The sequence below is a fragment of the Coloeus monedula genome (assembly GCF_965178545.1).
Source record: "Coloeus monedula genome assembly, chromosome: 29".
NCBI classification, from domain to species: Eukaryota; Metazoa; Chordata; class Aves; order Passeriformes; family Corvidae; genus Coloeus; species Coloeus monedula.
In genome coordinates this window covers 2,325,992-2,339,597 of record NC_138809.1, presented here as the reverse complement: position 1 = coordinate 2,339,597, position 13,606 = coordinate 2,325,992, and the positions used below count along the sequence as shown (strand labels likewise).

The 13,606-nt window shown below is 67.5% G+C and overlaps 1 protein-coding gene across 2 annotated transcripts in view; it reads left to right on the top strand.

Moving 5' to 3' along the window:
• Positions 1-2,658: 2,658 nt before the first annotated feature.
• LOC309583052 (sodium/potassium-transporting ATPase subunit alpha-2) overlaps positions 2,659-13,606 on the top strand; it is a 30,859-nt gene continuing 19,911 nt past the window's right edge. Inside the window, exons 1-10 of one of the 2 annotated variants that reach the window (XM_082298567.1) lie at positions 2,659-2,764; positions 5,811-5,948; positions 6,057-6,161; positions 8,581-8,640; positions 9,092-9,295; positions 10,104-10,217; positions 10,306-10,440; positions 11,175-11,292; positions 11,376-11,644; positions 12,626-12,824. In XM_082298567.1, coding sequence (XP_082154693.1) covers positions 5,898-5,948; positions 6,057-6,161; positions 8,581-8,640; positions 9,092-9,295; positions 10,104-10,217; positions 10,306-10,440; positions 11,175-11,292; positions 11,376-11,644; positions 12,626-12,824 — 1,255 coding nt within the window. In that variant the 5' untranslated portion in view covers positions 2,659-2,764; positions 5,811-5,897. The remainder of the gene's footprint in view (positions 2,765-5,810; positions 5,949-6,056; positions 6,162-8,580; positions 8,641-9,091; positions 9,296-10,103; positions 10,218-10,305; positions 10,441-11,174; positions 11,293-11,375; positions 11,645-12,625; positions 12,825-13,606) is intronic. The other variant, XM_082298568.1, reaches the window with a different exon arrangement.

The following is a 13,606-nucleotide window of genomic DNA, read 5'->3' as shown; positions in this document are numbered from 1 at the left end:
TTGTTCAGCTTGGGGGGCAGCGGGGGGGGACAGCGGGGGGGATGGGGGGGGACAGCGGGGGGGACAACGGGGGGACAGCGGGGGGGATGAGGGGGGACAACGGAGGGACGGGGGGACAGCGGGGGGGATGAGGATGGGACAACGGGGGGGGACAGCGGGGGGGACATGGGGGGGATGAGGGGGGACAGCGAGGGGGATGAGGGGGGACAGCGAGGGGGACAACGGGGGGACGGGAGGGGAGAGCGGGGGGACAGAGAGGGGACAGAGAGGGGACAGAGAGGGGACAGAGGGATGGGGGGACAGCGGGGGGACGGGAGAGACATGGGGGGACAGCGGGAGGGACATGGGGGGACAGAGAGGGGACAAGGGGGGGACAGAGAGGGGACAGTGGAGGAACGAGGGGGTTCCGTGAAAGGGGACAAGGAGGGGATAAGGGCTGGCAGGACCAGGGTAACTGGCCGCGGCTGGGATGGACTGGAGGCACTGGGGGGACTGGGACAGACTGGGACAGACCGGGGCACTGCGAGAAATGGGGAGACTGGGATGGACGGGGAGGACTGGGATAGATAGGCGCTGGGTGAACTGGGGTGGACTGGGGGCACTGGGACAGACGGGGGCACTGAAAGGACTGGGATGACTGGGATGGACTGGGAGGACTGGGATGGACTGGGGGGAACTGGAGCAGGCAGGCACTGGGAGGCACTGGGAAGGAATGGAGGCACTGGGATGGACTGGAACAGACTGGGAGGCACTGGGGGGACTGGGACAGACTGGGAGGCACTGGGGGGCACTGGAAGGATTGGGAGAGGTTGAGGGAACTGGGATGGACTGGAGGGACTGGGATGAACACGGGGGACTGGAATGGACTGGGGGCACTGGGAGGAATAGCACAGGAGGGGCGTTGGGACAGACTGGGGGGACTGGGAGGTGCTGGGACAGACTGGGATGGACAGGAAGATGCTGGGGAAGATGGGCAGACTGGGCAGTACTGGGACAGACTGGAGGGGCACTGGGGCAGACTGGGAGGTACTGGGGGTGCAGGTCTGGACTGGGGGCACTGGTCCGGACTGGGGGCACTGGTCCGGACTGGGGCCACTGGTCTGCACTGGGGATGCAGGGCTGGATGGGGCACGCCAGGTCCATACTGGGAGCATACTGGGCTGCACTGGGAGGGCGCGGCTGGCGCAGGGGAGGGGAGCCGTGGGCTGGGGGAGCCGATAACTGGTGCAGACTGGTGTCACTGGTGCGGGGCCCCAGGGCCGGGCACCCCCCGCCCTTGAGCTGCCCTTGGCGGTTGCCATGGAGATAAAGCCGGGGGGGGAGGGGGGGTTACTGGGAGGGGACCTTGGCGCGGCACTGGGGACACTGGGGGGGCGGGATGGGGAGGGGGGGACAGGCACAGCTGGAGCCCGGGAATGGCCGGAGTTTGGGAACAGCCGGACCCTGGGAATACCGGGAGACTGGGAACAACCGGACACCGGGAACAGCCAGAGTTCGGGGACAACCGGACACCGGGAGCAGCCAGAGTTCGGGAACAACCGGACACCGGGAACAGCCAGAGTTCGGGAACAACCGGACACCGGGAGCAGCCAGAGTTCGGGGACAACCGGACACCGGGAGCAGCCAGAGTTCGGGGACAACCGGACACCGGGAGCAGCCGTGTCCCCTGGAACTGTGGGCACAACCGGATCCCGGGAACAGGCGGATGCTGGGAATAACTGGGTGCAGGGAACAGCCGGACCCCGGGAACAACCGGACACCGGGAGTGAACCTGTTCCCGGGAACAGCCTCCGTGGGCACAGCCGGGTCCCGGGAACAACCGCTGTGGGCACAAGTGGATGCCGGCAACAGCTGGATCCCAGGAACAGTCGGACCCTGGGCACAGCTGGATCCCTGGGAACCCTGAGACCCTGGCAACAGTCGCTGCCTGGGCACAGCTGGATCCCTGGCAACAGTCGGACCATGGGAACAGCCGTGTGCCCAGGTACAGCCGGTCCCGGGGCACCGCGGATCCCCTGGGAACAGCCGATCCCGGGCACAGTCGGATCCCGGGCACAGCCGTTCCTTGGCACAGTCAGATCCTGGGAACAGCCGTTCCTTGGCACAGTCGGATCCCGGGCACAGCCGTTCCCTGGCACAGTCGGATTCTGGGAACAGCCGATCCCGGGCACAACCCCCCCAGTTCACACTCCCCCCCCCCCCCCTCTCCGGTGTCCCCCCAACTCTCGCCCATTCCCGGGCTAATTTTAGCCCCCGGCCACATTCCCGGTCACTTCCCCGTGCCAGCGGGATCAGACTGGGAGCACTGGGCACACACCAGTTTGGGGGGACCCCCCCCCCCCTTAAAAAAACACCCCCCCATGGGGTCACCCCCCGCTCTGACGGGGGTGGGTCAGGGAGGGTCCGAAGCGTCCGGTCAGCCCCCCCCCCCCCCAAAAACGAGCCGCCCCCCCTTAAAGGGGAGCCATGGGGGGGGGCCGGACGTCAGCGTCCCCTCGGATTTGGGGGGGTCAGGAGGGGTCACCCCCCTCCCCCCGCACACCTGCGTTCCCAGAGCCCCCCTGGGACCCCCCCAAACCCCCCCGCGGTGGGGCGGGAGGAGCCCCCCCAGGCCGGGCGGGGGGTGGGGGGTGGGGGGGCGGGGTGGGGGCGGGGGGGGCCGGCCCGGGCGGGGCCCGCCGGGTTTTTCTCGGCCGCTGTCGCCGCGCCCCCCCCCAAAGTGTCCCGGGCTGGGAACGGCGACGGCAGCGCCATGGGCAGAGGGGTGAGTAAGGGGCGGCCCGGGGCGCCCACGCGGGGCACGGACCCACGCGGGGCACCCAAAAAACCCCCCCCCCCCCCAGACCTCCCCACCCGAGAGGACACCCCAGCAGCGGTCACTCACCCGCGACCACCCCGCGCCTGAGCTGGGCACCCCCCAAAACCCCCCCCCCCGCCCCCGCCAGCGCCACGCGGGGCACCCCAAACCCCCTCGGGACACCCCAAACCCCCTCGGGACACCCCAAACCCACGCGGGGCACCCCAAACCCACTCGGGACACCCTCACAGACCCCCCACCCACCCCCACGGTGCGACCACCCCGCGCCTGACCCAACGCGGGAAGCCCCCCCCCCAGACCCCCCCCCTCCCCCACAGGGCTGGCACCCACGCGTGACAACCCCCGGGGCACCCCCGGGGCAAGCAGAGCCCCCTCCCCAGAAGCCCCGCGACTCACCCTGGCACCCCCCCCCCCCCAACGGGACCCCCGCCCTGGGACCCCCCCGCTCCACCAGGGCTCCCCCCGCTGTGGGCACCCGCACAGGTGGCACCGACCCACGCGCGACCCCCGCCCCCGGCACCCTCCAGACCCCCCCCCCCCTCCCCCGTGGGTGCTCCCCCTCCCCAAATTGTCTCCTCGACCCCCCAACCCCCCCCCCCACGGAGGTCCCACCTCCCCCCCCCCGTGAGAGTCACGCGTGGGCTGCAGAACCCCCTGACCCGGGGTCTTTTTTTTGAGGGGTGGGGGGATCCAAACGCGGCCCCCCCCGCGCTCTAAAACGCGATCCCCGTGGGCGGGACCCCCCCCGTGCCCGCCCCCCCCCGTGGCTCGGTGCCCGCGGCTGCCCCGAGCCCCGGTCCCGGTGCCTGGCAACGCCCGCGGGGGGGCCCCGAGCGCCGCTGGCCCCGCGCCCACCCCCCCGTCCCCGGGGACCACCCCCCCCCCCCCAAACAACCCACCCCGGGCACCCACCCAAAAGCGGGGGCACCCCGCAGGATGTGGGTTCCTCGCCCCCCCCCCCCCCCACCGGGTGTCCCCTTGGCGCTGTCCCCAAGGTGGGGGGGGGGGGGGGGACACGCGCGACACCCGACACCCCCCTGCCCCCCCTCCCCTCCCTCAAATGCGGGGGGGGTCCCTCAGGTGGGTTCCCCCCCAATGCGGAGCCACAATCGGGGTGCTGGGGGGGAGCTGGGGTGCCCCCCCCGGGGGTGTCCCGTGGGTTTGGGGGGGGTAGGGGGTGCCCCTCACGGTGATTTGGGGTGCTCCCCGTGCCCTCCCCCCCCCCCCGGTAACCCGAGCCCCCCCCCCCTCCCCCCTCCAGCTCCCGGTGTTGGTTTTGGCTCCCGGAGCTTTTCCATGACATCGGCCCCCCCCGCCCCCCCCCACGGCCGTGCCACCACCGGGGGACCCCTGGGGACAGGGGGGTGACACTGCCACCCCCCCCCCCCCAAAGAGAGGGAGGGCCCTGCCTCCCCCTCCATGGCAGCCTGGGGGGCTCTTCCTCTGTCTGGTTTGTGGGGACCCCCCCGTGGGCGTGGGGATCCCCCCGGGGTGACGGTGACACCCCCGGGGTGACGGTGACACCCCCCTGCCGTGGTCCAGGAGACCCCCCCGCCCCCCCCGTGACCTTGGGGACATCCCTGTGGTCCTGGTGACCCCCCACGATGGTCCTGGGGGTCTCCCAGGATGGCGGTGACACCCCCATGGCCACCGTGGCACCCCCATGGCCACCGTGACACCCCCATGGCCACAGTGACACCCCCATGGCCACCGTGGCACCCCCATGGCCACAGTGACACCCCCATGGCCACCGTGACACCCCCCGGCCACCGTGACACCCCCATGGCCACCGTGACACCCCCCGGCCACAGTGACACCCCCCGGCCACCGTGACACCCCCATGGCCACCGTGACACCCCCATGGCCACCGTGGCACCCCCATGGCACCGTGACACCCCCCGGCCACAGTGACCCCCCTGTAGCCCCAGGGACTCTCCATGGCCACAGTGCCACCCGTGTGACCACAGTGCCACCCCCGTCCCCAGCCTGGCCACAGTGGCCACAGTGACACTCTGGGGACTCTCCCCCCCACCGACCACAGTGCCACCACAGTGACCCCCCCGCCGTGAGCACGGTGCCACCCCCGTGGCCATGGAGCCACCGTGGTGACCACAGTGACCCCCCCCCCATCGGCCACAGTGCCACCGTGGTGACCACAGTGCCACCTCTGTCACCAAAGTGACGCCTCCTGCCATGGCCACGATAATTCTCCAATGACCACAATGACCTCCCCCATGGCCACAGAACCACCCTGGTGACCACAGTGCCACCCCCATGACCACAATGCTGCCCTGGTGACCGCAGTGACCCCCCCATGGCCACAGAACCACCCTGGTGACCACAGCGCCACCCCCATGACCACAATGACCCCCTCAATGACCACAATGACCCCCATGGCCACAGAACCACCCTGGTGACCACAGCGCCACCCCCATGACCACAATGACCCCCTCAATGACCACAATGACCCCCATGGCCACAGAACCACCCTGGTGACCACAGCGCCACCCCCATGACCACAATGACCCCCTCAATGGCCACAATGACCCCCATGGCCACAGAACCACCCTGGTGACCACAGTGCCACCCCAATGACCACAGTGCTGCCCTGGTGACCACAGTGACCCCCCCCATGACCCCAATGACCCCAATGATCACAAGGCTGCCCTGGTGACCACAGTGCCACCTCCATGACCACAATGACCCCCTCAATAACCACAATGACCCCCATGGCCACAGAACCACCCTGGTGACCACAGTGCCACCCCCATGACCACAGTGCCACCCCCATGACCACAATGACCCCCTGGTGACAACAATGACCCCCCCACCCACAGTGAGCCCCCCCCCATGGCCACAGTGCCACCCTCCAATGACCACAGTGCCACCTTGGTGACCACCCCGTGACCACAGTGCCACCTCTGTCACCATCACCACTCCCCAATGCCCACAATGCCACCCTGATGACCACAACACGCCCCCCCCCCACCAGTGACCCCGCTGACCCCCCCGTGCCCCCTCCGCCGTGCCCCCCCCGCCCACGGCCGCCCGGTGCCCGCCGCCCCCCCCCGCGCCGACGATGCCGGTGGCCACGGTGACGCCGGTGCTGGCCGTGACCTCCACACCCACGGTAATGGCCCTGGCCCGGGACTGGCGGGGGGGCGGGGGTGGCACCGTGGTGGGGAGGGTCCCCTGCCCGCCGGGGGGGTCCCCGTGCCCATGGAGGGTGTCCCCGCAGGCCGGCCGCGAGTACTCGCCCGCGGCCACCACGTCCGAGAATGGCGGTGGGAAGAGGAAGCAGAAGGAGAAAGAGCTGGACGAGCTCAAGAAGGAGGTGAACCTGGTGAGTGGGGACAGGGGGACAGGGGGACATAGGGGACATGGGGACAGGGACAGGAGGACATGGGGATATGGGGACGGGGGATATGGGGATATGGGGACAGGGGGACATGGGGACAGGGACAGGGGGACATGGGGACATGGGGATATGGGGACAGGGGGACAGGGACAGGGGGACATGGGGATATGGGGACAGGGGGACATAGGGGACATGGGGACAGGGACAGGGACGTGGGGGCACGGGGGACATGGGGACACGGGGGACAGCAACAGGGGGACAGGGGGATATGGGGACATGGGTGACGTGGGGACATGGGGAACATTGGGGACGTGGGGGAGATATGAGGGACATTGGGGACATGGGAACACGGGGGACATGGGGACGTGGGTACTTGGGGACATGGAGACATGGGATATGGGGACATGGGGGACATGGGACCGTAGGGACACAGGGACATAGGGGACATGGGGAACATTGGGGACATGGGGGAGATATGAGGGACAGGGAGACATGGATGACATGGGGACACGGGGACATGAGGACATGGGATCATGGGGGACATAGGGACATGGGGACAGGGGGACATGGGGAACATTGGGGACATGGGGGAGATATGAGGGACATTGGGGACACTGGGGACATGGGTGACATAGGAACATGGGATCATGGGGGACATGGGCGACATGGGGGCAGGGGGGACATGGGGACACAGGGACAGCGACAGGGACAGAGGGACAGGGGGATATGGGGACAGGGGGACAGGGGGACAGGGGGACATGGGGACATGGGGACATGGGCGACATGGGGGCAGGGGGGACACGGGGACACAGGGACAGAGACAGGGACAGGGGGACAGGGGGACATGGGGACATGGGGACATGGGCGACATGGGGACATGGGGATGGGGGGACATGGGGGACAGCGACAGGGACATGGGGGCAGGGGGACATGGGACCATAGGGACACAGGGACATAGGGGACATTGGGGACATGGGGGACATAGGGACATGGGGGACATAGGGACAGAGGGACGGGGGCATGGGGACATGGGGGACAGCGACAGGGACAGAGGGACGAGGGGCATGGGGACATGGGGCAGGGGGACATGGGGACAGGGTTATATAGGTGATATTGGTGATCCAGGGGACATGGGGGACACGGGGATGGTGGCCATGTCATTGCATTCATGGGGACACAGGTGACGTGGGGGGTGTGGGTGACATGGGGGACATGGGTGACACTGGGGACATGGGGTGCATGGGGAATGCGGGTGACACGGGACCATGGGGACATGGGGATGTCATCGTGTCCGTGGGGACATGGGGGTGACACAGGGGACATGGGGACATGGGGATGTCATCCCATCTGTGGGGACATGGGGGTGACACAGGGGACATGGGGACATGGGGATGTCATCCCATCTGTGGGGACATGGGGGTGACACAGGGGACATGGGGACATGGGGATGTCATCGTGTCCATGGGGACATGGGGGTGACACAGGGGACATGGGGGACATGGGGATGTCATCCCATCTGTAGGGACATGGGGGTGACATAGGGGACATGGGGGACAGGAGGATGTCATCCCATCCATGGGGGACATGGGGGTGACACGGGACCATGGGGACAGGGGGATGTCATCCTGTCTGTGGGGACATGGGGGTGACACGGGGGACATTGGGGATGTAGTGGCCATGGGTGACGTGGGACCATGGGGACACTTGGCCATGCCATCCCATCCATGGGGACATGAGTGACATGGGGGACACGGGCAACGTGGGGGACTTCAGGGACATAGGGGACATGGGTGACATGGAACCGTGGGGACGTGGGAGACATGAGGGACATGGGACAGTGGGGACAGTGGGGACAGTGGCCATGCCACCCTGGCTGGGGGGGGGACATGAGTGATGTGGGTGACACGGGACTGTGGGGACAGCTGGCCACGCCACCCCATTCAGGGGGACATGGGTGACATGGGGAGAGCTGAACACGTCACCCCAGCTGGGGTGACACAGTGGGTGACATGGGACTCCGGGGACAGCTGGCTGCGTCATCCCATCCAGAGGGACATGGGTGCCATGGGGCCAAGGGGACGTGCCACCCTGCTGGGGTGATGTGGGGTCATGGGGACAGCTGGCCGTGTCACCCAGCTGAGGTGACACCATGACGTGGGTGGTGTGGGACTCTGAAGACAGCTGGCCGTGCCACCCCATCCAGAGGGACACGGGTGACACGGAGCCATGGGGACAGTGGCCACACCACCCTGGCTGGGGGGACACGGGTGACGTGGGTGACCTGGGGACAGCTGGCCATCCCCTCTGGGTGGGGGGGACATGGGTGACGTGGGTGACCTGGGGACAACTGGCCCTGCCCCCTGGCCATGGGGACGCGGTGACAGGGGTGACGTTTGTCCCTCAGGATGACCACAAACTGTCCCTGGATGAGCTGGGCAGGAAGTACCAGGTGGACCTGTCCCGGGTGAGATGTCCCTGTGTCCCTGTGTCCCCGTGTCCCTGTATCCCCATGTCCCCATATCCCCATGTCCCCATATCCCTATATCCCCATGTCCCTGTGTCCCTGTGCCCCCCATGTCCCCAGTGTCCCCAGTGCCCCCTGCCCGTGCCCCCCATGTCCCCAGTGTCCCTTGCCCGTGCCCCTCATCACCCTCTGTGTCCCCAGTGTCCCCCATCTGTGCCCCCCCCATGTCCTCGGTGTCCCCTGCCCATGCCCCTCATCCCCCCATGTCCCCCGTGTCCCCTGCCCGTGCCCCCCATCACCCTCTGTGTCCCCTGCCCGTGCCCCCCATGTCCCCCATGTCCCCTGCCCATGCCCCCCATCACCTTCTGTGTCCCCAGTGCCCCCCGCCCGTGCCCCCCCATCACCCCCACACCCCCGGGGTGTCCCCGGTGCCACCGTGTCCCCTCCGCAGGGCCTGACGAACGCGCGGGCGGCCGAGATCCTGGTGCAGGACGGTCCCAATGCGCTGACCCCGCCGCCCACGACCCCCGAGTGGGTGAAGTTCTGCCGGCAGCTCTTTGGGGGCTTCTCCATCCTGCTCTGGATCGGTGCCATCCTCTGCTTCCTGGCCTACGGCATCCAGGCCGCCATGGAGGACGAGCCTGCCAACGACAACGTGAGGGGGCACGGGGGGCACGGGAGGCATGGGGGGCACGGGGAGCATGGGCAGAGAGGGGGGGCAGGAGCTTGATGGGGACACGGGGGGCATGAGGGGCACGGGGGGCATGGGGGGCACAGGGGGCATGGGCAGAGAGGGGGGCTTGATGGGGACACGGGGGACCCTGGGGGCACGAGGGCCATGGGGGGCATGGGCAGAGAGGGGGGGCAGGAGCTTGATGGGAACATGGGGGGCACAAGGGCCACGGGGGGCACGGGGGGAGAGCATGGGTGTCATGGGGACAGGGGCATCGAGGGGGACAGGGACATCACGGGGGCACGGGGGACACAGGGGGCACAGGGGCATGGGCAGAGAGGGGGGCAGGAACTTGATGGGGACACTGGGGGCACTGGGGGCATGGGGGGCACGGGGGGCATGGGCAGAGAGGGGGCAGGAGCTTGATGGGGACACGGGGGGCATGGAGGGAGAGCATGGGTGTCATGGGGACAGGGGCATCGAGGGGGACAGGGACATCACGGGGACCGGTGGGCACTGGGAGGGGGGCTCTGGCATCATGGGGACAAGGACATCAAGGGGGGCACGGGCACTGGGCGGGGACAGCTGCCATGGGGACACACGGGCACTGGGGGTGGCACAAACTGGTGTCCTCCTGTCCCTCCCCACCCCGTGCCCGCTCTCGGGGGGCCCAGCTGTGGGTGTGGGGGGGTGTCCAACCACCTTGGCTGGCACAGGGGGGTGACCCCTCGCTGTCACCCTGCTCTGGGGGTCCCTGGGGGGTGCTGAGGTGCCCCCTCCCCGGTGCCAGCTGTACCTGGGGGTGGTCCTGGCCGCCGTCGTCATCGTCACCGGCTGCTTCTCCTACTACCAAGAGGCCAAGAGCTCCAAGATCATGGACTCCTTCAAGAACATGGTGCCCCAGGTGGGCAGCGGGGGCATGGCCGGGGGGGGGCTCCCGGGGGGAGTGGGCAGCCCCTGAGGTGCCCGGTGCCCCCCCAACCCCCCCCCAGCAAGCGCTGGTGATCCGCGAGGGCGAGAAGATCCAGATCAACGCCGAGAACGTCGTGGTCGGGGACCTGGTGGAGGTGAAGGGTGGGGACAGGGTGCCCGCGGACATGCGGATCATCTCCTCCCATGGCTGCAAGGTGGGCACAGAGGGCATTGAGGGGGCATTGGGGACATTGGGTGGGCACAGGGGGCATTGAGGGGACATTGGGCAGGGACAGGGGACGTTGAGAGGACACTGGGTGGGGACATTGAGGGGACATTGGGTGGGGACAGGGGACATTGGGGACATTGAGGGGACATTGGGGACATTGGGTGGGGACATGGGACATTGAGGGGACACTGGGTGGGGACAGGGTGCCCATGGACATGCGGGTCATCTCCTCCCATGGCTGCAAGGTGGGCACAGGGGGCATTGAGGGGGCATTGGGGACATTGAGGGGACATTGGGGACATTGAGGGGACACTGGGTGGGGACAGGGTGCCCGCGGACATGAGGATCATCTCCTCCCACGGCTACAAGGTGGGCATGGGGACACTGGGGACACTGGGCATGCTGGGCAGGGACAGGGGACATTGAGAGGACATTGGGCAGGGGACATTGAGGGGACATTGGGTGGGGACAGGGGACTTTGGGGACATTGAGGGGACATTGGGGACATTGGGTGGGGACATGGGACATTGAGGGGACATTGGGTGGGGACAGGGTGCCCATGGACATGCGGGTCATCTCCTCCCATGGCTGCAAGGTGGGCACAGGGGGCATTGAGGGGGCATTGGGGACACTGGGTGAGGACAGTGGACATTGAGGGGACACCAGGGACCCTGGATGGGCACAGGGTGCCTCATGCTCCCCTCTGTGCCCCCCCCCCAGGTGGACAACTCCTCCCTGACGGGCGAGTCGGAGCCGCAGACGCGCTCCCCGGAGTTCACGCACGAGAACCCCCTGGAGACGCGCAACATCTGCTTCTTCTCCACCAACTGCGTGGAAGGTGGGCACCCACCGTGGGTCCCCCTCCACCCTGGGGGTGTCCCCGAGTTCTTTGTCACCCTCATCCCCATGCCACCCTGCCAGGCACCGCGCGGGGCATCGTCATCTCCACGGGGGACCGGACGGTGATGGGCAGGATCGCGTCGCTGGCCTCGGGGCTGGAGGTGGGGCGGACGCCGATCGCGATGGAGATCGAGCACTTCATCCGCCTCATCACCGGCGTGGCCGTGTTCCTCGGCCTCTCCTTCTTCATCCTCTCGCTCATCCTCGGCTACACCTGGCTCGAGGCCGTCATCTTCCTCATCGGCATCATCGTGGCCAACGTGCCCGAGGGGCTGCTGGCCACCGTCACGGTGAGGGGGTGGGAGTATTGGGAAGGTACTGGGAGGGCACTGGGAGGGCACTGGGAGGCCATTTGGGGCACTGTTGGGGGAGTTGCACCCTCATCTTCCTCACGGGCGTCATAGTGGCCCAAGGGCTGCTGGCCACCATCATTGTCAGAGGGAGTACTGGGAGAGCACTGGGAAGGAACTGGGAGCAATGGGAGAGCACTGGGAAGGATCTGGGAGCACTGGGAGGGCACTGGAGGGCACCAGAAGGAGATATGGGGGCATTGCTGGGGGGGCTACACCCTCATCTTCCTCATGGGCATCATGGTGGCCAACGTGCCCCAAGGGCTGCTGGCCACCATCATTGTGAGAGGGGGCAATGGGAGTACTGGGAGAGCACTGGGAAGGAACTGGGAGCACTGGGAGGGCACTGGAGGGCACTGGAGGGCACTGGAGGGCACTGGGAGGCCATTCGGGGCACTGCTGGGGGGGCTACACCCTCATCTTCCTCACGGGCATCATGGTGGCCAATGAGCCCCAGGGGCTGCTGGTGAGAGGGGGCAATGGGAGTACTGGGAGAGCACTGGGAAGGAACTGGGAGCACTGGGAGGACACTGGGAAGGAAATACGGAGGTCCCTGGGGGGCAGTTTGGGGTCCCACCCGACCTCCATGGGTGCCCCCAGACTCCCTGGGTGCCCCCCAGATGTGCCTGACCCTGGCAGCCAAGGGGGGGCTGCGTACCCAGGGCACATTGGGGGGTCCGTGGGGTCAGTTTTGGGGGTCAGTGGGGGGATCCGTGCACCCCATAGGGGGGGTCCCACCCCTGTGGACCCCTGGGTGCCCCCAGACCCACCTGGGATGTTCCTGACACTGCTGACCGAGCCCGTGCCATGGGGGGCTGCGCATTGAGGGGTCCGTGGGTTCAGTTTTGGGGGGCTGTGGGGGGATCCGTGCACCCCATAGGGGGGGTCCCACCCCCTGTGACACCCTGGGGTGCCCCCCAGGTGTGCCTGACCCTGACTGCCAAGCGGATGGCGCGGAAGAACTGCCTGGTGAAGAACCTGGAGGCCGTGGAGACCTTGGGGTCCACCTCCACCATCTGCTCGGACAAGACGGGGACGCTGACCCAGAACCGCATGACTGTGGCCCACATGTGGTTCGACAACCAGATCCACGAGGCCGACACCACCGAGGACCAGTCAGGTGCGTGGGGGGCATCCCAAATCGCCAGCTCCGCCGGCACCCCGATCCCCTGGAACCCCAACGCCCTGGAACGTCCGTACCCAAATCTATTGGCACCCCTGATCCCCCTGGAACACCAATGCCCTGGAACCAGATCCCCTGGAACCCCCAATCGCCAGACACCTCCATCTCCTGGAACCCCAATCCCCTGGAACCCCAATGCCCTGGAACCCCAATCCCCCAACACCCCAATGCCCTGGAACCCAAATCCCCCGACACCCCCAATCCCCAGACACCTCCATCTCCTGGAACCCCAATCCCTGGAATCCCAATGCCCTGGAACCCAGGTCCCCTGGAACCCCCAATCCCCAGACACCTCAATCTCTTGGAACTCCAATCCCCCAACACCCCAATCCCCAGACATCTCAGTCTCCTGCAACCCCAATCCCTGGACACCTCCATCTCCTGGAACCCCAATCCCCCAGAACCCCAATCCCCTGATCCCCCAGAACCCCCAATCCCCAGACACCTCAATCTCTTGGAACTCCAATCCCCCAACACCCCAATCCCCAGACATCTCAATCTCCTGCAACCCCAAAACCTGGACACCTCCATCTCCTGGAACCCCAATCCCCCAGAACCCCAATCCCCTGATCCCCCAGAACCCCCAATCCCCAGACACCTCAATCTCTCAGAATCCCAATCTCTCAGCATCCTGATCCCCTGGAACCCCAATCCCCTGTAACCTCAATCCCCCAACACCCCAATCCCCAGAAACCTCAATCTCCTGGAACCCAAATCCC